At 48.4% G+C, this 27,048-nt stretch overlaps 2 protein-coding genes across 6 annotated transcripts in view; one reads left to right on the plus strand and one right to left on the minus strand.

Annotated features, from left to right (window-relative positions):
• The first annotated feature begins 1,017 nt into the window (after positions 1-1,017).
• Positions 1,018-5,683, plus strand: PDYN (prodynorphin). Its single transcript, XM_088154174.1, has 3 exons — positions 1,018-1,146; positions 5,033-5,152; positions 5,264-5,683. The coding sequence occupies exons 1-3, from the start codon at positions 1,018-1,020 to the stop codon at positions 5,681-5,683; spliced, it is 669 nt and encodes a 222-aa protein (XP_088010300.1).
• Positions 5,684-22,405: 16,722 nt separating this feature from the next.
• The window catches only part of LOC103057305 (tyrosine-protein phosphatase non-receptor type substrate 1-like), a 91,061-nt gene continuing 86,418 nt past the window's right edge, over positions 22,406-27,048 (minus strand). For all 5 annotated transcript variants that reach the window (XM_088153177.1, XM_088153179.1, XM_088153180.1 and 2 more), the window contains exon 9: positions 22,406-26,015. In XM_088153177.1, the coding sequence (XP_088009303.1) occupies positions 25,758-26,015 (258 nt within the window). In that variant the 3' untranslated portion in view covers positions 22,406-25,757. The remainder of the gene's footprint in view (positions 26,016-27,048) is intronic.

Raw genomic sequence — 27,048 nt, forward strand, 5'->3', positions numbered from 1 at the left:
CATCTAGGTGGACTGCGTAATATGTGTAGATCAGCTGTTGCTTATCAAACTTGCTCTGGTTGCAAGATAATCCTGGCATTCTGGGATGCTCTTGAGTAGACCTTCATGCCCAAGGCAATTTTCCCTGCAGCTAAGTACTTCAATGTCCCTTCTGATGTTGGACTGAGCATCAATGCTGTTCATGTGCTGCTATCCTGGTGAACCTAGAGCAGCTTTCCACACCTGGGATCTCAGCATGGTGATCAAAGGAGGAAGGGGGCAAACGATGACATGGTCCTGGAGAAGTTGGGTCTAGCCAGCCATCTGGAAACCTGCTTCTCTATAACGGCTTTGTGCTACCTGGACATTTGTCTTCGTCTAGGATCTCCTTTCTAATCCTACCAGGCACTGTGTAGCTTCCAGGAATACATGAAGATGCTGTGCTGGTTCTGTGTTGCTCTTTGTGTCAAGTTTGTGGCAAAACTGGTCCTAAGCTCTTACATCATCCCAATAAACAGTTGGATCAGTGTAAGCCAAAGCTGAAGTTACACAGGCGTGGTAAGATTAGATTTGACTCAGGATCTAGAGGCACCTGTAAAACTGCCCTGCCTTGCATCAAGAGCATTGATCCAGATCCTACTCCATCCTTCCTGAATATATTTTCCAGATAGGCTGCACTACAACACCCATCATTCAGATCCAGCATCAGAGATGGCCTCAAGCTGGGTGGGGACAATGAGAGAAGTTCCACACATCTTTAAAAGCACCAGATTGGAGAAGGCAAGTTTATCCTGCAGGCAACCGGTATCCAGGTTCTCAACGCAAGAGAAGAGTGACTGTGGAACTGAAACAAGGACTTCTGAAATTCAGTGGAGATGGCTGTTCCACTAAGCTATGGCCTCCTCCCCAGGAAGGGCTGGAAGGCAGCTCATCCTAGTACTGCTAATGTCTCTTTGCTTTCTCCCATACATTATTGATGAGTAATTGCTCTTATTTCTTGACTTTTCTTTCCGTCCCTTCAGATACCTACTGGGAAGAATGGACTGGCAACTTTGGGGACTCGCTCTTTATCTCCATGTGGCGTTCTCGGCTTCTTGGGACTGTGTCTCTCAGTGTTCCATGTGTGTTCTTCATGGCCAGGATGCAGAGAATCCCATCAACCCCTTAGTAAGTTACAGCATAGGTCACAGGCTGACCATAAGGTCTCCCTGAATGTATTGAACCTTGTAGATGAAGAATGCTGCTAAACAGAGTTGGCAGTGTGGAGTACCAAACCACCTCCACTGTATTTCTAAATGTAAGGATAGGTTTGTTGGATCAGGTCAAGGCCCATCTTAGTCCATCATTATATTTCTGACCATGGCTTACCAGATGTTTCTGGGAAGCCCACAAATGGCTCTCCCACACAACTGGGATTTGGAGACACATGGCCCCCAACCTGAAGATAACACTGAGTCTTCAGGACTGACAGAAGACAGCCCTCGGTAAGATCTGTCTTCCATGAATTTATCCAATCCCCTTTTAGAAACTTAAATAATCCTCATGGCTTCTAATCACCCCTAATTTAGCCTTCTGTGAGCTGTGCTGTCCAGCTATGTTGGAAACATAATTTCCAGTTGCTTCTCCAACACATGTAGAGAAAGCCATCTGGAGGCCCCCAAGTTGGGGAAGGCTGATCTAATGGCTAGATTCAGCTATTCATATTCCTATTTTTTTCCTTATTGCACCCTATACTTTTTCTGTCAGAGTTTGGGTTCTTTTTGTCCTCTGCATGTCAAGAGGAAAAGCTTCTGAGCTAATGCAGTTTCCTGGAGACTACTAGAAACCCCAGTTGACTGATTCCTAGCCTTGGATGACCCTTGTGGAATACATTCCAGATCAGCCTCATTTGTTGTGGTTTCAAATAACCTCCAAACACTATGAAGAGAATTAGCTCTCTTGACTTTTCCTTCCAGTCTCTTTCATTAGCCCTCTCATTTTTTAGAAGTTTCCCCTGAGGATCAGGAAAAATCAGAGAGAAAGAAACAAATGTTAATTCTCAGCTCTTTAAGAAGCCAGCTGGGAGTCTTCTGTGCATATCAGAAGCGTCATTCTTGGATGAAAAGGATCCAGTTCTGTAAATCTGTTTGAATGAAAACTTGGGTGGCTGTGATCTCTCCCAACGTAGTCTGTAATTCTCCTTGGAAGTCAGGTCACATTAGAGCAGGGTTTCTCAACCTCAGCAACTTTAAGATGTGTGGACTTCAACTCCCAGAATGGAATTCTGGGAGTTGAAGTCCACACATCTTAAAGTTGCTGAGGTTGAGAAACCCTGCCTTAGAGACAGGAGGGACATCTTCAGTGTGTGTGTCAACAAGAACCCCAATTGCATGATCAAAGCCGCACCCCTTTTTACCTGCCCTGTAGATACCCCTGATTAGAAGACTAACCAGGTGCCACCGGTTGCTGCCAAGGTTCTCAGAACTGCAGACTTGCCTCACCCTGGCTTATTCATCTTTTCGCTGAAAGAAATTGTATAAACTGCATTGTGCAACCCTTGGTTTGTTCTAACTGTGGTTAGATCTTGCTGTTGCTGCCGTTTAGAGTTTGTGTGTGGTGTGAACCCAGCCAGCATGATAAGTTTATAGTTCAATGAGTCACACCATTCCAGAAAATGGAGATAGTTGCACCAACCAAGGTTATGTTAACCATGGGAAAGTTCCTGGTTCAACCATATCCTTCCAATCTTCCCTTGGCCACTGATTACCGGTGTCTGCCCACCTTTTACCCAAGTACACCATTGTTGTAAGGCTTACATGATTGATTGACTGATTATGTGCCATCAAGTCATTTTTGACTCCTAGCAACCATATAGATAGATTACGTGGCTTACGTGGCTGATGATCAACAGGGGTAGTGAAAATTAGTGGGATAGATCTTTTGACAAGAACACTCAAAAACTTTGTCATACATGAGCTGGAACGTGTAACGTGATGAAACTTTAGGTTCAGATTCCACCCCTCCTCGGGGTTTTTCATCCCTTTGTTATTTATTTATTTACAGGACTTCTATGGCCGCCCATCTCATACGACTCTAGGCAGTTCACAACAATCCATAAAACATAGTTAAAAACAAAAGGACCCTTCCCCAGGTGCCAGACCAAACATCCTTGCAGCTCAACCCCCATCTTAGCCCAGTGTTTAGGGGAAGAGCCGGGTCTTCGCAGCCTTCCAGAAGGCTAAAAGGGTAGGGGTCCCTCTGGTCTCTGGTGGGAGGCTCTTCCAAAGGACTGGGGCGGCCACTGAGAAGGCACGCCTCCGAGGTCCCATCAGATGGCAACATTTAAGGGAGGGGACCTGGAGTGCACCCACCCACTCTGGGTTGGCCAGAGTGCTTCTTCCTAGCTCTGAAGGTTGTTCCATGAACTCCTGGGCCACCTCTGACTCTGGGACCAGAGAAGGCAGGTTGAAGTCCCCCAGAACCATAAGCCTGGGGAACTCCACTGCCAACTCCACCATGGAGTCCAGGAGCTCGGGCAGGGCCGCTGCCACCCTGCAGGGAGGACAGTAGGCAAGCAGCAAGCCCGTCTGATCCCTGCGACCCAACTTCGCAACAACAGCCTCACACCTGGCTACGTCTGGGGCAGCGCCCCCCCAAGGCCACTAGAGACTCCCAAACAACCATAGCCACCCCGCCACCCCTCTCCCCAACAGACGCCACCCAGATGCTCCAAGGCGGGTCTCCCTGGCAGAGCGGTTGCCTTCTTGATTGGAAAACGATAACTGTGCACCGAGTCATCACTTCTTTCCCTCTCCTCGGCCAAAACGGGAACATCTTCTGCTCCCGATAGGAAACAGTCTTGCACCAGTTGGTTTTTGCACTTAAGCACTGTAGTTGAGCACTTGGTGAGGTGCGGGTGCTGATTCTCTAGGGCAGGCCCAGCTGTTACTCAGCATTAACCACCCTTGGTTTATCACAAGGCAAGACCACTGTTGGAACATGGCGAGGAGGGTGAGCATTTTAGACAGAGAGAGGGCTGGGAAAAAAGAGGAAAACAGACAGATGATATAAGGAAGCACAACTTCCTCCCAAAAAATACATTACTCTTTCCCAAAAAACTGCCAGCCACTTCAGCTCGAAATGGTCAACTTTGGCCTCCCAAACAAAGCCTTTCCCCCCCTGTCTTTTTCCAAGAAGGAAATGACCTATTTGGTAGCATGAGTTTAACCCTTACTGCCAATGGTAGTACAGAACAGCCTCTATCCCCTCCCTCCCATAAGATTTAATGAACTTAAATGTGGGAGAAAGTGAAATAAGGAGATCCACCTGTCCAGACAAGTGACTTGGAGATCTACGTGGCTTTGATTCCTGATGAAGTCATCTAGTTGAAGGCAGAAACATTCCCCCATTCAACCTCCCCCAACACTTACTATTATTCAGTGTAACTAAAGAGAATTTGCTCTAGAACAGTGTTTTTCAATGTGGACAACTTTAAGGCATGTGGACTTCAACAGGCATCCTGACTGGGGAATTCTGGGAGTTGAAGTTCACACGCCTTAAAGTTGCCAACATTGGAAAACACTGCTTTAGAGATTTAGAAGAGAATTCTGGTGAACCTTGGAAAGAACAGAAAATTCAAGCAATTGGTAGGGATGTCCACAAGTAAGGTCAAAAGAGCCAACCCAGGAGCTACAGCTATGCAGTGGAAGCTACGACACATATAAAAAAAGGAGCAAGGCTTCAACTGCCCGGTTGCAGCCACCGTCTTGACTTTTTTGACCCTCCCTGCCTGCAGAAGCTTCAGAAGGAGGGAAAGAAGTATTGCAGGAAACCCCATCCTCAGCAAATAGCATCCTTTGCTACCGCCAACAGTGAAGGAAGTTCAACACCGCCGAGAGAAATTGGAAAGAAGTTCTCCAGCGTCCTGAGAATAAAGTAGAAAACCAGAAGCCTGTTGTGAAGGGAAGGAAGCGGTCAGGCAGAGTTTGGCTCCATGTGTGGGCTAGAAGGTCCCTGGGGTCCTACGGGGAATGGGGTCCCAAGCGAAGAGCATTCTCTTTGTGGTGTTTTGCAGCGCTGTGCTCTGGAGTGCCAAGAGTCCCTGCTGTCCAGTGTCGAGTGGCTGAAATGCAAGAGAGTCCTCTTGGTTTTAACCTCCTTTTCGATGGAGGAGGAGCCCGGCAGATCCTTCCAGGTGGGTGAAGAGGCCAGGATGGGCATGCCAGCCTCTGGGAACACTGTGAAATGGCACAGCGGCTTGGTGAAGCACCTGGCTGAACCCAAGTTCTCTTCTCTTCTCCAACAGAATGTCCTCGCCAAGGGGGACGTCAGCAAGATGCACGGGGGCTTCCTCCAAAAGGTTGGGGAGAGGGCGGACTCGGAGCCGGAGGCCGAAGGGGACGACTCCGAGGCGCTGGATCTCGGGGGTCTGGTCTCCCACGGAGAGGAGCCGGATCTGGGCTCCGTCAAGGCGGAGTGGAAGCGCTACGGGGGCTTCCTTCGCAAGTACCCCAAGCGAGGCTCTGCTGCGGGGGGTGCTGAGGAGGACGGGGGCGCCCTGGAGGACCTGCACAAACGCTACGGCGGCTTCATGCGCAGGATCCGTCCCAAGCTCAAATGGGACAAGCAGAAGCGCTACGGGGGCTTCCTGCGCCGCCAGTTCAAGGTGACCACGCGGTCCAAGGAAGAGCCCAAGGCCGCCTCAGGGGAGGTCGCTGACCTATAGAGGCCCATGCGGGGGGAGATGAGGCAATCCCGGCTCCGGCCTTCCCCCGACATTGGGGATTGTGGGGATGGCCTCGCCCCCAGCCCCCTAGCTTCCCCCTTCCCCGTGCCACCCAAGCAATGCAGAGAGCGCCTGCCAATCTGACCAGGAAGGAAAGGGGGGGACGGCTGGGGGTGGGAAAGCCAGCACGGGCGGCTTAAGATTCAGAGGCGCTTCGTGTGTTTGGAGCGCTGCATTACCCCGCAGCACCTGTTGGACTGCGGGCTGCGTTTGTACAATAGGCTAAGCTTGATTCGTTTTAATCTTTGCTAGGAATATTTTTGGAGGCGGGAGGCTTAATTTATCGGCATTCCAAAGACATTGTCTGTAAAGATTCCTCTCTCTCTTCTTTCGGCCGAATGAGGCCAAAAGATTAACAATAACCTCTACTAATATTAATAGTCATCGGGGGTGTGTGTGTCAAAGAAGTCAAGATGGCCCCCCAGTGGCCTAGGAAAGCCCCTCCCCTTGTTATGCGTGCCACACATCTGAGAAAGGAGTGGAACTTTGCTCGCACAGCGCCAGAAGCCATTGTGATTTTTTTGACCCTCCTGGGGAGGCCCTGCCGTAAAGTCTCTGCTCTGCTGCAAACCCAGGTTTGTTGTACAGAATCTCTGGTGCTGTCCTTATTCACAGACGGTGGCCAAGGTCTGTTGGCTTGACCAAATGACCAGCCGGGGCGGGGGGGAGACAAAAAAGAGCTTGTGTGAAAGCCCATGAAATGAAGTTTTGTATCCTGAAGCATAAAGCTCTTTTACGCGCTCTTCCTGCCATCAGAGCTAAAACAGCGGACAAGTTATTGGTTCGTAGTTTGCACCAACCAACGGTTCTTGCACACCTTAAAAAGTACTAAACCAATCATGGCTTGCAGTTTTGTGCACCACAAACCATGATCTGCTGCATGAAGGAATACTCTCATTTTTGCTCTGTGGCTCTGACCCTAGTCCTCTGAGCCACACGCCCACCCTTGATTGACAAACCATCATAGTTAAGTCCAAAGCAAACAAACCCCATTATTTCATGGTGGTTGGGTGAACGGGGGTATCTTATCAGGGCCTGGTGTGACTCGTGCCTTTGGCTTCTCACGGTATATGGACACAGCCATTGCGGTTTCGTTAATCTGGTGTCTGGTAGGGGGAATAGGAGCTTTATCCACAGACCAGCATGCAGTCAGATAAATAGGTGGATAGACAGATGCAGTTACATCCAAGCAAACGCATGCGTGTTGGTGTAGCTACACGCATGCACAGACATAGATAATGCACACAAGGGCGCGTGTAAATTGATTTGTTGGTCTGAGATAGCGAGGAATAAAGTGGGAAGGAAGTGAAATGTACAGATTATGCAAAACCTTCAGCGTGTATGAAAATACAGAGCAGTTGTTAGAGTTATCTCTAACCTCAGCATTGATCGTAATATGGGTTAATAAGAGTACCAGTCGAAGGGGGTTTGTGTTACGCAAACCACTTAACAATGGCCAGCTTTTCTGATTTTCATATTTTATTTCCCTTTGATCTCACTGTCCCTGAATTCCCCTCCACCCCACCTCACCCCAAAGCAATCAAGATTTGGGGAAAATCTACCTCCCAACTTCCTGAACCCCAGACCTCTCCAGAGGCATCGGGAAGATGAGTTTGATACCTACCTTCCTGAATGATCAATAATCGAGGGCATTCTTGGGATAGGGGGTCAAAAAAGTCAAGATGGTGCCTGTGGTGGTGGTGCGATTGAAGCCCCACCCCCTTTTTATCCCCTCCCAGCTGATAAAATCATGGCAGCCACAGCAGGAAGATTAGCATTAGAACAACTAAGCTTTTCCAAATCTACCACCTTTTGGTTGAATTGGTAAGAGATGCAGACAGAGGGGTGGTCAGGAAAGTCAAGATGGTGGCCGGGATGGTGTGATAGAAACTCTGCCCATTTTTTATCTGCATTGCACCGTCATGGCCACCATCTTGACTTTAATGGCCACACCCTTTGGACACCCCGGATGTTGAAAAAGAGAGGTGTGTTCCCATAATGGACATTGACATGGAAGTGAGTCCCCTCTGTCTTCCTAGATCTTGCGGTCTGCAAATCCTTGCTTATAGTTTAGTGTGTGTGTGTGTGTGTTTAATCCAACCAGGAACATCTGCAAAGAGGGAGGAGGTGGGGGGTCCTAAAATTCAAGATGATGGCCTAGCTGCCAACCTTTTAAACCCCCCTCCCATGGATCCAGACAATTTGATTTACATATGCATGAAACCATGATTAAATAAAACATACCTTAGTGCAATATGTGAACAATATTAAAGTTTATTTCCTTGCGCATCCCTCTCTTGTTGGATTAGGGCAATGTTTCTCCACCTTGGCATCTTAAAGATGTGTGGACTTCAACTCCCAGAATTCCCCAGCCAGCCATGTCTGGCTGGGGAATTCTGGGAGTTGAAGTCCACTCATCTTCAAGTTGCCAAGGTTGAGAAACACTGGATTAGGGCCTTATTTAAGCAACTCCCTCCCCATACCTCCTTTTCTTCTGGTTTAGCCCAACATACCCCTTGCACCCCATCCTCCTCCATTTATGGATCAGCTTGTCCTTTACGGCCAGCCAACCATGGCTCGGTCAACAAATCACACTAACCAAGCCACGGCTTTGTGTGGCACGTTCCCCCAGCTGTTGAGCTCTTCCCGCATAGCTCTGAATTTTAAAAACACCCTTCTAATTGTTGCCAGCACAGACACACACATTCTGGCAGCGTTTAGCACAGGAGAAACTCTTTGTGCCCAGCGCATGAGCCTCAACGTGCCGTTTTTGCCAGGCACGTCTAACAAAGGGAAGCGTAATTCTCCCTGTTTTGTTAGGAGATGGTCATCCTGCCATTGTTCATCTCCAACCATCCATCGAGTGCTTCTGAGGTCATGTTTCCCCCCCCCCCGACCCTATAAGGAGGTCTCTCACCTGAAAAGCCTCGTGCCCAGCTCGCGTTCATCTAGGCTGACCTGTGGCTCTGGCAAGGCGGAAAACAAACCATGGGGGAGCCCCTTTCTCCCCCTCCCTCCCGCCAACTGGCAGTCACGTAGCTCCCCAGCCCCAGGGCGTTCCCATTCCAGCGAGACACAGAGGAAGGGGGCTTCACCCCAAATGGGGCTTTACCCCTCCTTTCTGCAGGGCCATCGCTGCTGGGCTTGAAAAATCCAGCCGTCCACTAGAGGGCGAGAGAGGGTGTGTTTTCGGTATCTCTCTGCTGCCATCTAGAGGTTTGTGGTGGGACAGGCTCTTTTTTTCTTCTTCGGAGACTCTTCCAGAGGGAAGGAAAGGTGCCGACTGAGCCACTCTGTATCCTGCTAATAATAAAGTGAAGTTGCAAGCAGCCCGGTGAAGAATCCTGTGTGACTCAGACATTTGTACTCATGCAGCCATTCAAATGATCTCCCCAAGGGCTTTGTTCTATGGGTGCAATTGATGACCCCAAAATGAGTCACCTTCTCCAACTCTTTTGAAAGCTTCAGTTCATTGCTTTTTGCATTCAGGGGCTCCCCCCCACCCCAGGTCCACAAAACCTGCCTGAAAATGGTATTTGTTCTTCAAGGATATACATCTGTGTTTCTCAACTTGACTACTTTAAGATGGGTGGACTTCAATTCCCAGAATTCCCCAGCCAGCCTTGGTTTTGCACCTCCATAACAGAAGAAAACTGGCTAGCTTCACACAACCCACTGAACTGCCTCAGTTCAAGGCCTACCAGCTGCACTGAACCCCACCGGTTAAACTAGGTTAGGGTTAACCTGGGTTAGGTTTTATAGCCTAAAAGTGAAGCCAGCCTGTTAGGTTAGCGGAAGGTTCAGCATCTTGTGTCCAAATTAGTGTGTTCTGTGAATGCAACCACTCCCTTGGTTTTCTTGCAGAAATGTCAGAACTGGGCTGCAAACATTCAAGTGACCATAGATGGCAGAGAAGAGTTAAGGATCTCTGTGTCACTTTGCTGTCTCTATTAGTTGTCTGTATTTTACCAGATATTTGGTAGCCCTAGGTCAGTGTTTTTCAAACTTGGCGACTTTAAGATGTGTGGACTTCAACTCCCAGGATTCCCCAGCCAGCAAAGGGTTAGGGTTAGGCTGGCTGGGGAATCCTGGGAGTTGAAGTCCACACATCTTAAAGTCGTCAAGTTTGAAAAACACTAACCTAGGCCATAACAGAAATCTAGAAAGAAAGAGATTGTATTGTGAGAGAAAGTCATTTTTTCTTTCAGAGAATGCAAGAATCTTCCTGTATAACATGGTTTAGAAAAAAAAGATGGACTTGCTGAATGCAGGGATTGTGCTGTGACTCACTTTTCATGTTTTTCTCTCTTTGCCACTTTGCTTGGATACAGTTGGGCAAGATTAATGGTTGTGCATTCAGTATTCTAAGCCAAAGTAAAATCTTGCAGAAGATTAAGGGCCCAGTTCATGCATGCATTTCCTCTGGATTTCACCATAGCATCACGTGGTATCTTGCTCATATGAAAGAGCATTCTGGTTAATTTCCATCCACTTTTACATTTCTTGTTAAAACCATAACTGAGCTGGGCTTCAGCAAAGTGGATGAACACAACCTGTTTGGTTTGGACATGATGATCCAGGGCTAAGTGTGATGTGTCAACTATGCTCCTAATGCTTGTAGAACAAACCATGATTTAAACAAGTCATCATTAGCAAGATGGGCTGCCTTAGCATGGCATGCTAAGAGAGCTTGCCCCAACCTTGAACCTTCACAAGTTTTGGGATCTGCAATGATAGGTAGAAAGTTTTGGGATCTATAATTCTAGGTAGAAAGGTTCTTATGCCAAACCATCACGTCTTTTATTTTGGCTTATCAAGTTGGGTGGATCCAGTGTAAAACTGTGCTTGCATTCTGGTTGCTGGTGTGTGAAGGCATGTCATGTTGGCTCATTAAAAAAAAACACATTGTTACTAATCTAGAGCTTAGCATGGGCTAAGAAGACCCCATCATGATGTTCCTGGGATATGGACCTACTCGTTGTGAAGTTGAGCAGATCTGAGGCCTTGCTAACAAGCCATCTCAAGTTATTTACCTCCATCCATTCACAATTTTCAACATTTGGTAGTACTTAAATCTGAAGACAGCCTAAACTGGAAGCTTCATCTTGAAATGTGATCAGTTGTCTTTTAAAAAATAACTCTAAATAAGAATGCCCTCATCTCAAATGCTTTCCCTAAAGAAGGATCAAATTTAGACCTTGATTGATTGATTGACTGATTGATTAGATTCACTAACCACCTTAATCCCGAAGGACTTTTGTATTATATGCTCTGATACAAGTCACAATGATGTCATGTGTGGGGTAACACTGTCATGGAAATAGTGTGATTTGCATTGGCTGAACATAAGTTAACATCGTTTGCGAGATGTTATCCCTCAAATGACATCACTTGTCCTCCTATTGATGCCCATGACTTACACTTAAAAAAAATTAAGAAAGTTAGTTAAATTATGTCTCACTTGGCTTCTTATCTGTTGCAATTTTAACATTTTGATTATAATTCAGGACCTCCCCCACTGGACATGGCCAGGATTCTTTTGAACTTTGAGAGGATCAGGTTGACTTCATTCCTAGTTGAGATCAGAGGAAGCAAAAACAAGATGAGTCGAAAATCTAACTTCTTGCAGATATTTTCAAATATAAGCAAGACTCGGCTTTGAGGTCAATACCAAAGATTGACTAGTCACCTAACTACAGCTTGGGAGACTGACCTTGGAACCAGGTTACCTGGTACTCCAGGTCAAGATACTCTGTTGTCCACCATCATCAGCTGCTGGTTAGAGGGTGGTCCACCATCACTTCCATGGCTGTATCTATTTTGCATGGCCCCATCTTCCAGTCCGTTGACCACTGCCTAAGAAACCCATGTATCTGAGCAGTGAAAAAGAATGACTTCCATACCCAACAGCCACCTGGCATCACCCCTTCAGAACCTTTGGCCTCCTTTGGTAGTTCATGTGCATCTTTGAGCTGATTGGTTGGGTCTTCCTTCAACCTCGGCAGCTGCAAAGCTTTTAGGCTTCAGAAACCACCAGCAGGTTTGCCTTGAAGCAGGACCGACTGGCAGCACTCCCTGGTATGGGTGTGTGTCAAAAGAGTCAAGATGGCATCCATGACCATATAATTGAAGCTCTGTTTCCCCCCTCCTTTTTTAAAAAAGTCTTCCGAGGCTCACTTAACTCATCACACAAAGCCATGACTTCTTTACTGAATAAACGGCGATGGCTCCCCCAATATCCTAAGCCTGCCCCCCTTCAGTTTTTTGAAATCCGCCCAGGTTCACTAGAGCAGTCACCCTGCGGTAACAGTTCTGTAATTAGCTCTTAAATCATCCCTCCCCACCGACTGTCTCTAACGGGGCATCTTCAAGAGTCTCTTCACTCCCCATTCAACATTCTGCAGCTGGCATTTGAAGACTGACATTTTGTAGGGCAATTCTCTCTCTCTTTTTTTCTTTTTCGAAAGGCCAAATTTGAAATCCAGTGTTACGGTTTGATAAAAGGCCTAGTTTGGGTGACTTAGAACAGGGTTCCCAATCAACTTGTTAATTAGCGGATTAGTAATTAGTAGAGCTGAAGTCTAGTTTAGCCTCGGCACGTATTTCAATATGTGTTTGCAAGGAAAATCTGGGGTGAGAATCATGGATGGTTAACCAAAACGCCTCTCCTACGATTGCATTTGAACTCTGCCCTGCTTGGTTCAGCACTCTCCCCACCACAGTCTCCTTCTGTCCTCAGTGGTGTTTTTATGTGTCCTGGTTCTTGGGGACGACAAGCCATTTTTCCTCTCTAGTTTCCAAGAAGAAAAGCGAAGCGAAACAAAACAGCGACAGTATGGCACGCCAGAAACCTGGGCGATCTCTCCCCTCGTTCTTTGCTCTGCGATAAATAAAATGAATGTGTTATTGTCAGTCTTTTGATCTTTCCTTTATTTCATCCTGAAATAACGTAGGCGTGGATTTGGGTGCATTTCACTCCTTTGAACGGCAAAACCTCCCCACCCACCCCAAGAAACAGATGCCAATATGGGTACAGGACATTCTGGAGAGGCTGCAAAAGATTTCTTGGCTAAGGGGGGGGAATCATTCTACCCCCCACTGAACTTGAAGGTTCAGCCAACCAATTTCAGAAGCAAAGGCAGAAGCAACATCTGGCTGAGTCAGAGGAGACTCGCGCCATCCAAAAAGACCAATATCACACCAAGAACGATTGCTCCTCCAATACAACACACCCATAAAGAGATGTGCATTTCCTACTTTTCAGTTACGTTGACCAACAGGAGATACTACAGGGCTGGTTTTATCCTAGGGGACTCATCAGATGTTGGGCAGCCAGATGTGATTTTATGGGCTGCAAAACTCCACCAGGAATTGAACTCACAATCCTCTGCCCTTTAGACCAGTGTTTCTCAACCGTGGCAACTTTAAGATGTCTGGACTTCAATTCCCAGAATTCCCCAGCCAGCTGCTGCTGGCTGGGGAATTCTGGGAGTTGAAGTCCAGACATCTTAAAGTTGCTAAGGTTGAGGGACACTGCTTTAGATGACTCTATCCAATGCATGACACCTGGTGATCAGTGTAACTAAAAAATATACCACAGGGTATCCACTATGTAAAAATAGAGAAATTCTCCCCCTCTAAGCCGGCGGATGGAGGTCATGTAAAACCCCATACATGGGGGCACAACCTAACATCTGTCACTCTCTGCTCTGACAGCTGAAGGGAAAGTGGGTTGTAGGTACACTCCCTTTCTATTTGTAGGTGTGCAAACTCTGGATGTGCAAACATCCAAAAGGGGGTGGAAAGGGGATGGACTTTGATTCCCTTTGCACAACCGAATTGCACCCGTTTGCAAAACGGTGACTCGCCACCGGAGGTCAAATGCATGGATTTCCAAGGAAAAGAGAAAGCAAGTGGATTCCAAGAAGAGCATTTGCCTTCTGGATTGACGAGGCTTAAATCCAATCCTACTAAATCCTGCGTGTTGGCGTTGGTGCAATGAGGATGACATTCTAGCCTTAGGAAGGCAGGTCGGAGTGAAAGCCGTAAATGGACCAGGAAGGTCACAGAGGGATCTGGGGCGCTGGTAGATGTGGTAGTTTATGGGGGAATTGCTCAGCCTCGTTTGCAGAATTTTTAGGGGGGGCTCAAAGAAGTTCCCTCCCTTTTGCAACCCTCTTGTGTTTTGCTCCCGCTTCTTCCATCATTTTTCTTCTTCATTTTTTCACTTAAGCCAGTGTGTCTCAACCCCCTCAACTTTAAGATGTGTGGACTTCAACTCCCAGAATTCCCCAGCCAGCATGGCTGGCTGGGGAATTCTGGGAGTTGAAGTCCACACGTCTTAAAGTTGCAAGGTTGAGAAACACTGGCTTAAGCAGTGAAAGGTGATGTAGCTGGGTTTGGCAGCACCAAGTAGGACCTGTCCTTTGGAAAGCATTGAGCATACCAGACATGGCTGCATGAATCTAGATGACCGCTCAATGGCAGCCAAAACCTGGAGAAAAACCACCTTTTTGCTGACACCGAGCGGCCACCGAGCCTCACGCAGCCCCATCCGGCCGGCCTCCAGCACGTCAAAAGCTGCTTCCGATTCACAGCGCCCGTGGTTAAAAATGAATGCTGGAAATTACTGCGCGACTCTCGGCCAACGCAGCAACTTTTACGAAAAGCATCTGGCGTCATCTTAGAAGAGCTGTCTTTACCACATTGCTGAGCGGGCGTTTGCTCGGGTTAGGGTTGGTGCCTCTAGGTCGGGTTCGGCGTGCGGCGTGTTTCCAGCACGTGGGGTTAGCGGCCAGTTCGTCGTATGGGCTGAATCCGGAACGTGAGTGAGTTTAGGATCGGCGTTAAGCGCACCACGTACCCACCGCAAACGTGGTGGGTTGGTTGGGGTTCGCGTCTTCCCATATTTATTTATTTATTTACTTATTCATTCATTCATTCATCATTGTTATTTATTATTTATTTATTATTTATTTATTTATTAATTTATTTATAAATCAAATTTGTATCACCGCCCAACTCCCCCACAAGGAGGGACTCTGGGCGGTTCACAACCAAAGAGTTAAAACCACTGAAAGCATAAAGAGTACAGCATAAATACGATTTTTAAATATGATAAAATCCAAGCGATGGGGGTCTTGTTGCAGCCTGGGACCAGATAATATTGGTCAGGCAGGAGTAGGGAACCAGCCATCCCCAAAACTGACCGTTCCCATCCCCACCGTATGCATAATAAATATGCCGCGTGAATGCAGCAGGGGAAATGCTTTCGCACCCCCTCCCTCCAATGTAGGATCCCTCCCCTGCAGAGACCCTGGGCCAGATCCAGCCAAACATCCTCAGCGGGGCTAGACCGGGATGCCAGCAATTCCGTTTTCCAGTAAAAGCGCATGTTAACATTGCACAGCGAGGAATGTAAAATACATGGGGAGGGGGAAGTATCTTTCCCCCTACTCCTTCTGGGGGAGGCCCCCTTTCCTCCACCCCCAGGAAGACGGACCAATCCGGCAATTGCAGAAGCGCTCGTAGTTATGGTTACTACTCGGAGAACTTTGCAAAGGGAGTTAATTTTAATCCGGCGATGGCATAGAGAGTTCAGTGCAGCCTCAGCCTCAAGGTCGTTCCCCGAATGGGGAAGGCTCACGCTGCGCCCCCACTTAGCTTCCACCTTGGAAACAGCTCCTGCGAGCAACAAACCGTTTCTATGGAGACTGCCGAAGATTTGTTCCTAGCAGGTGGAAAACCCGCAAGGTGGAGGACGAGCAGATGCAAAGATTGGATGGAGATGGGGCCAAGGAAGTGCATTCTTAGCGCATGGCGGGCTGGGGAGGGGGGAACAATACCACTGCCGGCACGACATCGTTGCGCAAATGATGTAGCTTGGGTCAGAGGCCTGCTGGCATTCTCCAAGCTGCCCAGTTTTGCTTCTTGCGGGATGTCCGGCTTTGAACCCCAAGCGACAGACGTACCGCCTAGGTTGGATTCCTACAAGACGCTCGGCAAAACAAGGTTCTTTCCCCCAGACCAGTCTGAGCAACGGTTTGCCGCTTGCCAATGGGATGAAAGGTGCGGGAGTCCGTGGAACTCCCTGCCCCATGGAGGCTCCCTTGTAGGGCTTGTTAGCAAAGAGATGGCCAACAAGCTGCACCGTGGCTGATCGGTGAAAAAAGAATGGTTATTTCAGTGTTGTCCAAACTTGGCCACTTTAAGATGAGTGGACTTCAACTCCCAGAATCCCCCAGCCAGCGCAGCTGGCTGGGGAATTCTGGGAGTTGAAGTCCACTCATCTTAAAGTGGCCAAGTTTGGACAACACTGGGTTATTTAGTTTGCTTCCACATTTAAAGGATTAACTCTCTGGACAGCAAATGGGGCACTGGGGGTCAAAAAAGTCAGGATGGCAGGCACACCCCCACCCTTGAAGCCCTCCCCCTTTTTACATGAGTTGTGCAACACATGTTAAGCAGAGGACAGATCTTTGATCTCAAAGTTGTGGCCACCATCTTGAATTTTTCTGCTCCGCCCCCACAGCCCTGCAGGGTGGGCCCATTGCGAAGAAACATGGCTCAGCCGTACTTTTAAGATGCAGCCAGGTTGACGGGGTCAAGGCTGTTTCGCTTTTGTGAAGCACGTCTCCGACGATTGTGGCTTCTGTGGCGGGGATCCGCATAGACGCCTGGACCAGACTCTATCCGCCTCACCAAGCGGAGGGTGTAATGATGTGGGATCAGAGTTTGGGGGAAAGCAAAGATGCGATTGGCCCAAGGTTCGGGAGGCCTGGTGCCCGCGCAATCCAGGATCACATCCATCCAGGTGAGCCTGGCTCAGGTGCCATCATAGCTGGTGCAACAGCCCCCTCTGGTGGCAGGAATGCCGATTGCAAGGGCAGAGGAAATAAATAAGTAAAAACGGAAACTGCATCTCAACATTTCAGGTCTCCGAATCATCTGTGGATCTATAGCCTCTCCAGCCACGATGCCATCCATGAGCTAAAAGGAGTCAGAAGCCCTCGAGGTTATCTGTGATTTTTTTCCCCACTGAATCAAATCTCTAGAGCAGTGTTTCTCAACCTTAAGATGGGTGGACTTCAACTCCCAGAATTCCCCAGCCAGCGTTTTGTGATAAAATAAGATAAGTCTCCTTGAACCGTTGGAGGGAAGACAGGATATAAATCTAACCCAGTGTTTTTCAAAGTTGCTCACTTGAAGATGTATAGACTTCAACTCCCAGAATTCCCCAGCCAGCCTGGCAAAACACATCAAGTCAAGGTGACTTACGAAGAACCCTCCTTTATTTTATCACAAAACAACAGCGCTGTAGGGTAGGCTGGGCTGGGAGGGAGGGACTGGCCTCAAGGTGCTTCCGTTGGTCGGGGGGACTTGAACGCAGGCCTCCCTGCTCCTTGCCCAGCACCTTCCCCACTAGATCACCCTGCCTCTGTCTATCCCCACCTCTGCCCCAGTTGACTTGGTGTATTTTGCCAGGCTGGCTGGGGAATTCTGGGGGTTGAAGTCACCCAACTGGAATTTGCTCAGGTTGGGAATTACTATTCTGTGAACACTGATTAAGGGCAGAAAGCAACATGCCCATATCCTTTAGAGCAGTGTTTCTCGACCTTGGCAACTTGAAGATGGGTGGACTTCAACTCCCAGAATTCTGGATGTTGGAGCCCACACATCTTCACGTGGGCAACTTTGAAAAACACTCATTTATAGTCTCTCTTTCCTCTGTGAAAACTGTGTTCCTCTACGTTTCCTCTGCGGAACGTGAAGTCAACCGTTGCATCATGAGGTCATCCCCACGTATGAGGTCATCCCGTACACCATGAAGTCCTTGCATGTCAACCAGCTCAAAATACAATCACATGGTCAAGAGAAAGGTTATATCAATGCCTTTATTATTACATTTATAGCAGTGTTTCTCACCCTTGGCAACTTGAAGATGGGTGGACTTCAACTCCCAGAATTCACCTGGCTGGGGAATTCTGGAAGTTGAAGTCCACCCATCTTCAAGTTGCCATGGTTGAGAAACACTGATTTATAGTCTCTCTTTCCTCCGGTGGCCTCGACAGGGAGAATCTCTCCTGTTTTATTCTCTCAAAACCCCCGTGAAGTAGTTGGATTGAGAGACGGTTGGGTTCACACAAGCTGGTGACGGAGTCCTGGGTCTGTGGCTGCATTCAAAGCAAGACATATAACCTGGTTACAGAATGAAGCCACTTTCTTAAGTTGCAAATGAAGTAAGCAGCATTCAGACTAAATCATCTTGGTATGTGGTGGTCGTCCCCTCGCAAGATCTAGGTCCTCCTTGTCCCAGCTAAGCAGCCACGTTTTCTGGGATGCCGTGGCCCCTCACATGGATCTGTGCAATTCTCACACCCTCATGAATAAAAATAATGTCACTGGAGCTAGCCAAGATTTATTCTTGGATACTTGTTGGGCACCAAGGGCTACTGTAGTGCCTCAATAGTGCCTTGAATAGACTGCATTATTGAATGTGACAGGTCCTGCTCAGAGTCCTTGGGTGGCTGGGGAATTCTGGGAGTTGAAGTCCACCCATCTTCAAGTGGCCAACGTTGAGAAACACTGATCTAACCAAACAAAGAGTTAGTAGTTACTGTGATGTCCATGACTATCATGCTCTCCTGACAGCATTTACAGCATTTATTTTTTGATGTACCTCCTGCCCACAGCTCCAGAGGGCTTACAAGCATCCATATATAATAAATTAGGGCTACCAGATCAGGACTGGCGACAGGGCTAAAGGACGCAGCAGAGGGCTACGAGTTTTCTCTGTCTCAGCCCCCATCTGCTGGTTGTCTGGCCTCTCGCAAGCCACGTTTGGAAGCCCTGCAAGAAAACCCCAAATAATGAGCAACTGAAAGCAGCGAAGTCAAAGTGGGTTGCAAAAGAAACTTCCAGTGGCAAGTTCGTTCGTAGTCTAGGACTCACCCTGGAGAAAGCCACTGGCTGTTGATGAGAGGCATTTCCGTGCGGGTTCCGGACTCAACGTGTCCTGTTGAAGGCCCCACGAGGAGCATCTGAGGTGGGCCTAACCATGTCATTCAGGTTTTCCACGTGATTATCCAGGCTGGGTGGAGGGAACTTGGGTGAACAAACAGAACAGAACAAAACGAAGCAAAAACAACACTTTTCACAGCCACCTTTCTCAGTTTCTGACACGTTCCCAATTCTGAGCCTCCCACCCACCCAGCTGTCACTTTTCTGTGAGAAAAATGAGTAGGCAACTAATTCCTCCACCCATCCAGCTTCCTTCAAATAGCCAGAGTGAGGATTCAGCTCCCCAAAGTTATATTTAGCGCGCATCACTTTTGGGCAATATTGGGTTGGGTTCGTTGCTAGCAGAGGTTCCAAGGCCAAGGTGTTGATTCCCAAAAGGGGCTTCAGGGAGTCTGGGGCGGGGTGGTTTTCCGTAGACTGGGGCGGCTGCAGGACTGAAGGCATGGCAAGTCCAGCCTTGCATTGTCAGCTCCACCGCTCCTGTACAGCGACATTGTGTCGCATGGAAAAAGTGGCAGCTTGTATTATAGTGATGCCATGATGCTTTGGGTGTTTGCTTCCTCTTGTTAGCCCTTCGAGGTAGTCCAGGCAGGAAGCATGACCAGATGGACCAATTCTACTTTATCATAAGGTGACATTAACATAATCTTGCAAATCTGAACATGCATCTCTCCCCCCTCGCCTTTACAGCCCAAGAAACTTGGGAGGGTCCCCAAACGAGACGTTTGCCAGGTCCCATTCCTGCTGTGGGCTCAGCTGCCTCTTATCTGACCATGGCCTAGTCTGCAGCTCTTCCTCCTGTCCCCCAAGGTCATCCCCACAGACCGTCACACTCCTGGACGCCCCTTGCCCCAACCTGAAATCAGATCCCAAGTGCTGGGCATCCCTAGTTCATTCCCCATGCCGTTTCTTTAAGCGTGGTTGACTGAATAAACCACAATGACTGGGTTCACACAACCCAATAAGCTATTATGATTGCCACAACCGAACGAAGCCTGTGACAAACTGTGCTTCTATGACCCAGACCTTTTGCCTTGTTACACAGGGCACTGTAGGAATTCCATCAGCCTTACTCATTGAGGAGAGTGCCAATGGATCGGTGTTAAGAGCGGAAGGATAGTTTAGACCAGTGTTTCTCAACCTCAGCAACTTTAAGATGAGTGGACTTCAACTCCCAGAATTCCCCAGCCAGCATGGCTGGCTGGGGGATTCTGGGAGTTGAAGTCCACGCATCTTAAAATTGCTGAGGTTGAGAAACACTGGTCTAGAAGATTTTTTTAAGCTGTATTTTGCTTCTCCCTCTTATGAAATTCTAAGCTCTTTGCTTGTAGGAGGAAAGGAAAACCGACAACTCCTTCCAAGCCATGCTTCATGCACCAAATGAACCCAGGTGGAAAAAAATTCCATGTGGAATCGGACGGGGCAGATGGGTCTTTGGTGTCTGTTCTCCCTGACATCAAGGTTAATGGAATTCAAGGTCTTAAAGAGATTTCAGCAGCAAGCCCCCGAAAATGATTTCCAAATGGCCCCGCTGACATCCCGCCACTGCCACGGCTCCGAGTTCTTTCTTACAACGGGTCACCTTTCCTGACATCTACGCGCTCCCCAACCACACTTTCCGGAGAATTAATCAAATTTTTGCTCTGGGAAAGTCGCAGATGGAGGCCTGCCAAGGAAGGGCAAAGCTATGCCACAGAACAGAAGGGCACGTTGGTGTTATTTCCCTGCTGGGCCCAATTATAGGGGAAGAAAGGGCTGGTGACATCTGTGGCTTGCAAGATCTGTCCCTCTTGCTACAGCGTTGGGGGGTCTGTCAGCTCATCACCTCCAGCCCCCTATTACAGGCTTCTCGATGGCATCCCCCCCGATTCGGCTTTCGTAAACATCCCAAAAATAGAGATAAGGCATCAGCTTGACGAAGGGCTTCACAAGTTTATTTCCTTTCAAAGGAACCCCCAAAGCCTTCCAAATGGGGGGAAAAATATTTGAAATATCGGTTGTATCCCACCCTAATGGCCCCAGATTGTACTGATATCGGAAGCAGCAGTGCGGTCTCCAACTGAAAACGCTTGCACGGTCTTCTCCTTAAGAGCTTAGACTTGCAAACATCACCAGGTAAAGAGTTTTTATTCAGAGGGAGGAAGAATAAAGGTTCCTTAACTGTTTTTGCGGCGCTGGTGTGGGTTGAGGGGCGTCAGATGGGAGTTTGAATTTGCTTGGGTCAGTTGAAGAGACTATATACCTGTGAATATAATAATCCTACTCATACCTTCTGGCTAGATCTGTGTTTCTCAACCTTGGCAACTTGAAGATGGGTGGACTTCAACTCCCAGAATTCCCCAGCCAGCATGGCTGGCTGGGGAATTCTGGGAGTTGAAGTCCACCCATCTTCAAGTTGCCAAGGTTGAGAAACACTGCTCTGGAGTGATCACTCTTGCTCTCTTGACCGTACCATCCATCATCCACCATAATCGCCTTTTTCTTGGACATTCCATCGTGTTCCAGAACGTTCTCAGCTTCCAATCCCCCCCTTTTCCTTTAATCGCCCCCCCGCCCTTTGCTACCCATCAAACGAAGACGATTCCTACATTTGCCCGGCTAGCCGGTTATGACGACCTGCGTTCTGGAAGCGGGCAATGCCACGGAGCGAGCTGAGTTTGCACAACATGCTAAACGGTTCAAAAAGAAAGAAAAAAGAAAAGAAACTCATGTTTCTTTAAAAAAAAAGAAAACACCTCTAAGATTAGCAGTCATCCAGCTTCCAATGTTGGGGGGAGTGGAGCGGCACGCTCGTGGCCTGGCCCGTTCGTTGGGCACGCCGGGCGATCGGTCACAAAGTTTCCCGAGGCGCGAGAGCTGTTTTGCTCACACACCAAAGCTGGCATTGCCACTGCTGGCATTGTATACGTTGCGTGATATGGAAAGAACCTGTAATGCAAAATCAATTCATAAGCCGATGATTATGTGAACAGATGCGATCCAAAATTACATAAAGCTGTTGCTTACGTGCATTTTTGGAAGACGCAACTCGAAAATTAATTTTTTTTTTTTTTTTAAATATGGCTGGGAGAAAGAAAGAGCTCCAGACCTATTTCCCATGTGTCCCATGGCTGGCAGTCAAGTGATAAACAGCTGTAGCTGAAGTCCACACAATAATAATTAGAATTATTGTTCTCCTTCAGAATGGGGAATAGGCTGGGATTGGACTTTCCATTCAGCCGAGCAGTTCTGCGTAATTGTAGACTGCCTCTTTTGATAATTATTGGTTTGTGCAAGCACAGATTTTTTTTTTTTTGCAGCGCAAGCTATTTTCATATTTCAAATTGCTGCGCTCAAATATTTGGGTGGACCACCAAGACAAGACCCTCTTCAAGCCCTAGCTCTCTGCTCTTCCTGCAGTGAAGGAGACGACGTTCGCTGTGCTGCCCAGAAGTGCTGATTTCTTTAAGGCCAGCTCGGTCACGATCACTCACGCAAAAACAAGGGATGATGCAGAACCTTTTATTACAAAAATATCTTGCAAGCGAAAAAACAAAACCAGGAAAAAAAAATTAAGGTGCAATTCGTACAAACACTTACTTTTCTGATCCACAACAAATATATCCCAACAACTTCATTAACCCCTCCCACCCCCCTCCCCCGGCCTTGGTCCCATTGTCCTTTCTGCAAACTGAGGCCAAGCACTGAGGCTATTTCACAGTCTTCCTTAGCGTGATGCTCCCCGTTGTTTTGACTTCAGCTCCCACAGTTCCTTGAGCTGTGCTGGCTGGAATCCTGGGAATTGAAGTCCGAGGCATCTGCGCAACACCAGGTTGACGAAGGTGGCTATACATGGTCGCTGTCCCATTCTCTGCTCTGCAGAAGGTCTGGCCTGCTAAAGTTTTTGCAATTCTCTTCCAAACAACAGGACCTTAAGTTGCTTTGCACTCTCATTGTCACTGTTGGGGCACGTGGAACTAAAGCAGGCAAACAGCTGGTGTGAAATGTGCGTGGTGCTGGTGTGTCAGCCCAAAATGGCAGCCGTGAGTCAACTATTCCCCCAAAGGGGCACCTCCTTCTCCATTGTGTTAACGAGCCTACAAGCATCACCATTGGCTTTTCCCCACTATTGATGGCACAGCACGGGGATGAGAATTTACTGAACCTTCACAGCTAGGCTGGACGAGATGCATCAGGAGGGGAGGTGGAACTACAGACTCAAGCTGCCATTTTCAATAGCCGCTGCTTGTCAGAAGGAACATTTGGCTCCGAGGGCTGTGCGAACACCATCTTCCCTCCCCAAACAGGGATGGGGAATTCGAGTCCTTCGGATGTTGCCGAACGACAACTCTGCACAGCCGAGAGTGGGGCATCCTGGGAGCTGTAGTGCAACAGGTTCTGGAGGGCCGTAAGTTCTCACCTAAGTTTCAGAAGCTTGGGGTATGGAAGTAGCCCAGATTATGGGGCAAAAGGGGCTGGTCTGTGCAACCTAGGAGGGCAAGGTGGGTGGTGATCCCCAGATTTCTTAATCCCATCCTCACATCTTCCCCTTTATATACTTAAAACAGGGATGACCACTTCCATGATACTCTACAAAAAGCAGCTCAGAGAACATAGCAGCATGTGGACTCCAGATTTCCCCCCTTGCTCTATCAGGTAGACACCCAAGGGAGGGTCACTCCAAGGTCCTGAGCTGCTACCTTGCATGAGCTATTGTGAAAAGGGGTTGTTCACTAACCCAAGATGAAGATGGTCTGGATCAGTTCTTCAGAAGTCTGATGGAGAGTCAGCTGCAAGCAGCAGAGGACAGGGGAAAGGTGAGTGAAAGGGATCTTCTGCCTTTGTAAGGAATGCCAAATCCATCAAAGTGGTTCATTTACCTTCCTGGGCCCTTTTGAGGTCTTCTTGGGACCTCAAGATGGACATAGGTTGCAAATGGGAGATGGGCACTTGAGCGTTTGGAAGACATCCCTTCTGCTTCCCTCCATCCTTCCATGTCCACTTAAATTGCCAATTAGTTCCTAAACATTATAGTAAAGAGGAACACAGTACCACAAGGAGAAGAACCATTGAACGACCATCAAGAGGAGTTTGGGTTACTGGCAGCAGGAGCCACAGAGGGTTGGTTATGAAGGTCTCAAGTTCAGAGCACCCTTCCCCAGCTTGGCAACTTCTCAAGAACTTGGACTACAGCTCCATCACCCAACCTATCTGGAGGGTGCCAGGCCTAGGAAGCCTGCCTTAGAATTTACTTCTTCCCCAGCACTCAATCTCTTCCCTTGGTTTTCTGATTTTTCACACTAGTGCTAAGTACACAGTACTACACTCACTTACAAAGAACATACACAAATATTGGTATTTTTAGTTGTAAAAGGAGTAAACAGTTATAATGTTGAACAGTCAACACAGGCAGTACAGCAGCATCTCTCAAGGTGTCCCTACCCCCCAGTGTTGGCAAAGGGATCCCTATTTTTAGGGATCGTCTTCTCCTTCCCCCACCCCTATTCAACTGCACTTCCAGAATGAAAAATGAGCAAGACTTAAGGAAGGGAAAAAAATCAGCTCCACAGATCTGGCTGTAGCTTGTGGGTAGGAAAAGGAGGAATCACAAGATGGTGGGACAGATTAACCTCTCAAAACACTGGGGCCCCTGTTTCTCCAACCTCATCTGGAGATGTTTCCCTTTCGTGGAAAGCTCCCACCCTTTGTAGGAGATGCAGAGGACATCCATCCTAGAGCCCCAGTCTCCCAAAGCTCCCAGACTCATCTCATAGTCGTGGTTTACTGTTGTCCTTCCCAACACCCACAAGAACAACCCATGACTGAAAATGTTACGGTGGAGCTACAGAGAAGGGTCGGTGTGTAATGCTGTAGACCTATCTCTCTTGGAGACATGATCTTTTCTAACCATGCTTTCTTTTCCATGATGATGGTGGGAAGAGAAGGGAGATCCACCTTTCAGAAACACACACACACACACACTCACACACACATCTTTACTGTTAGAGTTACTGTAGGCTTAATAAGGGAGAAGGCCAGAAAAGAAGAAAACAGATTGGTCAGGAACCCGAGCAATTAATCCATTTGGTTCCAAATTTTCTAAGGCCCAAGTAGATCACAGAGGCTGTTTCAGGTGTCCGTGGCCTCCCAAGACGAGAAATACTAAGGGAAGGAATGATTTAAACATTGATTTTAAAAAAAGAGGAGGGGGATTGACACATTAGAAGGATTTCTATAGATTTGGCCTTGCCAGCAAAAGCCCTGGGGCTCAGTGAAAGCTAAAACTGGCTGAGTTGCGCTATCCTAAAGAGGCACATATTGTCAAGGGAGAACCGAGGAAGTATCTGCAGGTTATAGTAAAGCAAAGTGAAAGAGACACAACCGTGGCCAAGGAGGAGGCTTCTCCTGCCCAAGAGCACTTGAGAAAGTAGGCCTTCTTCCTCCCCACTTCTCACGACGTCTAGTCAAGAGCCTTGAGGTGGACGGTGCCCGCTCCAGAAGTTTTACTTCTCTTTTCTGGGGTGGCTGGGGCCGCCAAGGGCGCCTGGCTCCATGAAGGAGGAATCTCAAGATGGCATCTCAGAAGGCTTGATGGTCTCCGAGGACAAGGAGAAGAGTTTCGTCAGGAAAAGCCAGACGCTGCTGTCCACCTGCCTGAACTCACACACCTCTTGGGGCCTGCTTGTTCCTGGTGGCGTGTTGGTGAATTAAGAAAAGAGAGTTATGGTGTCCAGCGGGAAAAGCAGTGTTAGATCCTTAATTGATCTAGACATCTCCCATCCACTTGGCAAGCAGGGAAGGAAGAAGCGTCATGGACTAGCTCAAAAACAGGATGCAACTGTGAGTAGCACCAATCAGTTTCCAAGGAATTGCACAGCAGAAGGCCGATCCCACAGCACCTCCGCTGAGACCTAGCGTGAGCACAAGGTCCAGAGTTCAAGCCCTGCCAGGAGACTCCCAACAAACTGGTCAGAAGGCCATCAAGCCCCAAGCAGCTGCTGCCTCTCCCCGAAGATCACTTCTTCTGTACTTGGACGCTGGCGTACTCCGAGCTCGCTTCCTCCGCCTTCGGGGCAGGCCGCTTGGGCGCTTTGCTCAATTGCACCATGTCCAGATCTGCATAGGTGACGTTGTCATCGTTGGCCACCGACTGCACAGCCTGGAGGGTGGCGTATTCCGACCGCGGGGGGCTTTCGGCCCCTTGGCGGGGTCTCTTCTGGGCCTCCTTGTCAAAGTTTAAATCTGCATAGGCGACATTGTTGGGATCGGGGTCCTGAGCGGGAAGCAGAAAAAGGGAGGAAAAAAAGCGGGGGGGGGGAGCAAAGAAACATTTTAAAAAATGGGACCGGATCATTCAGCATCTCATTCCTGACCGCAAATTGGAGGAGGGTGGCTGTGTTTGCCCACTGTGGGTTGCCTTACAGTGGCTCCCTGCCCGCGCACGAAAACCCGTGCATGAAAACGGCCCCGATATTTTGTTTCTGTGCAAGAGAAGCAGGCCTGGAATCTCTGGAGCAAAGAAGGGACATCAAGCCGACTGCCCAAAATTGAGGATGGAGAAAGCGGTGACAGAGGACGAAGGCTTCCACCTCCTGGGCTAGAACGGCTGGTCTTTGGGTCAAGGAGCGAAAGCCAGAGGTGTCTACAGGGGAAGGGGGTCAAGAAAGTCAAGAGGGCAGCTGTGACTGCACAACTGAAGCCCCATGGCGTGTGCCAAAACGGGCGGGGGTTTGGTCACACCGTCAGATCTGCCCTCTTGACTTTTATGACCCCTGGCCCCAAGGATGCCCCTGGTTAAGGCCTGTTCTGGGTTGCACCTCCCCACAGTCTGCAACCTCCCCACAGCTAAACTCAGAAGCTTTGGGCTGTCCTGGTTCCCTAGATATTTGGGGCTCCACCATCCACCAGGCCAACTCTTGACAAAACAATCTAGACAAGCCAATAGGAAAAGAAGCACCATACAGTCAACTGGGGTTGGTCTCTATTAAACATCCCCCCCCAAAAAAATTACTCTACACAAACCAAACAATTCCTTGGGCTCCCTGTCCCTCCCTTGGATTTGCTGTCTCCCCGTGGGAATTTCATCTTGTCGCTTTTGGCCTTGAAAACAACGGCCAGGATGGTTGGTCCTGTTTAGTTCCTGGATGGGAGACCACCAGGAAGCAGATCTTACAGGCTAAATGGGGAAGCTGAAGAAGTCCATGTGAAACCACTTCCCTACTGTTGTGCCCAGAAAACTGGAAGGACGAAGACACTGTAATATTTTAAGTTCTTTGCGGCAGAGATTCTGTCCAGTTTTATCGTCT

Source organism: Python bivittatus, unplaced genomic scaffold, assembly GCF_059951505.1.
Source record: "Python bivittatus isolate LINGU-HERP-01145 unplaced genomic scaffold, Pbiv_v1 ctg000700_np1212, whole genome shotgun sequence".
NCBI lineage: Eukaryota > Metazoa > Chordata > Lepidosauria > Squamata > Pythonidae > Python > Python bivittatus.

Excerpts from the sequence above, each read along its gene's own strand:
- PDYN (XM_088154174.1), top strand. The coding sequence starts at position 1,018 with ATGGACTGGCAACTTTGGGGACTCGCTCTTTATCTCCATGTGGCGTTC. Across the intron at positions 1,147-5,032 it reads AGAATCCCATCAACCCCTTA|CGCTGTGCTCTGGAGTGCCA; the intron begins GTAAGTTACAGC and ends GGTGTTTTGCAG. Across the intron at positions 5,153-5,263 it reads AGCCCGGCAGATCCTTCCAG|AATGTCCTCGCCAAGGGGGA; the intron begins GTGGGTGAAGAG and ends CTTCTCCAACAG.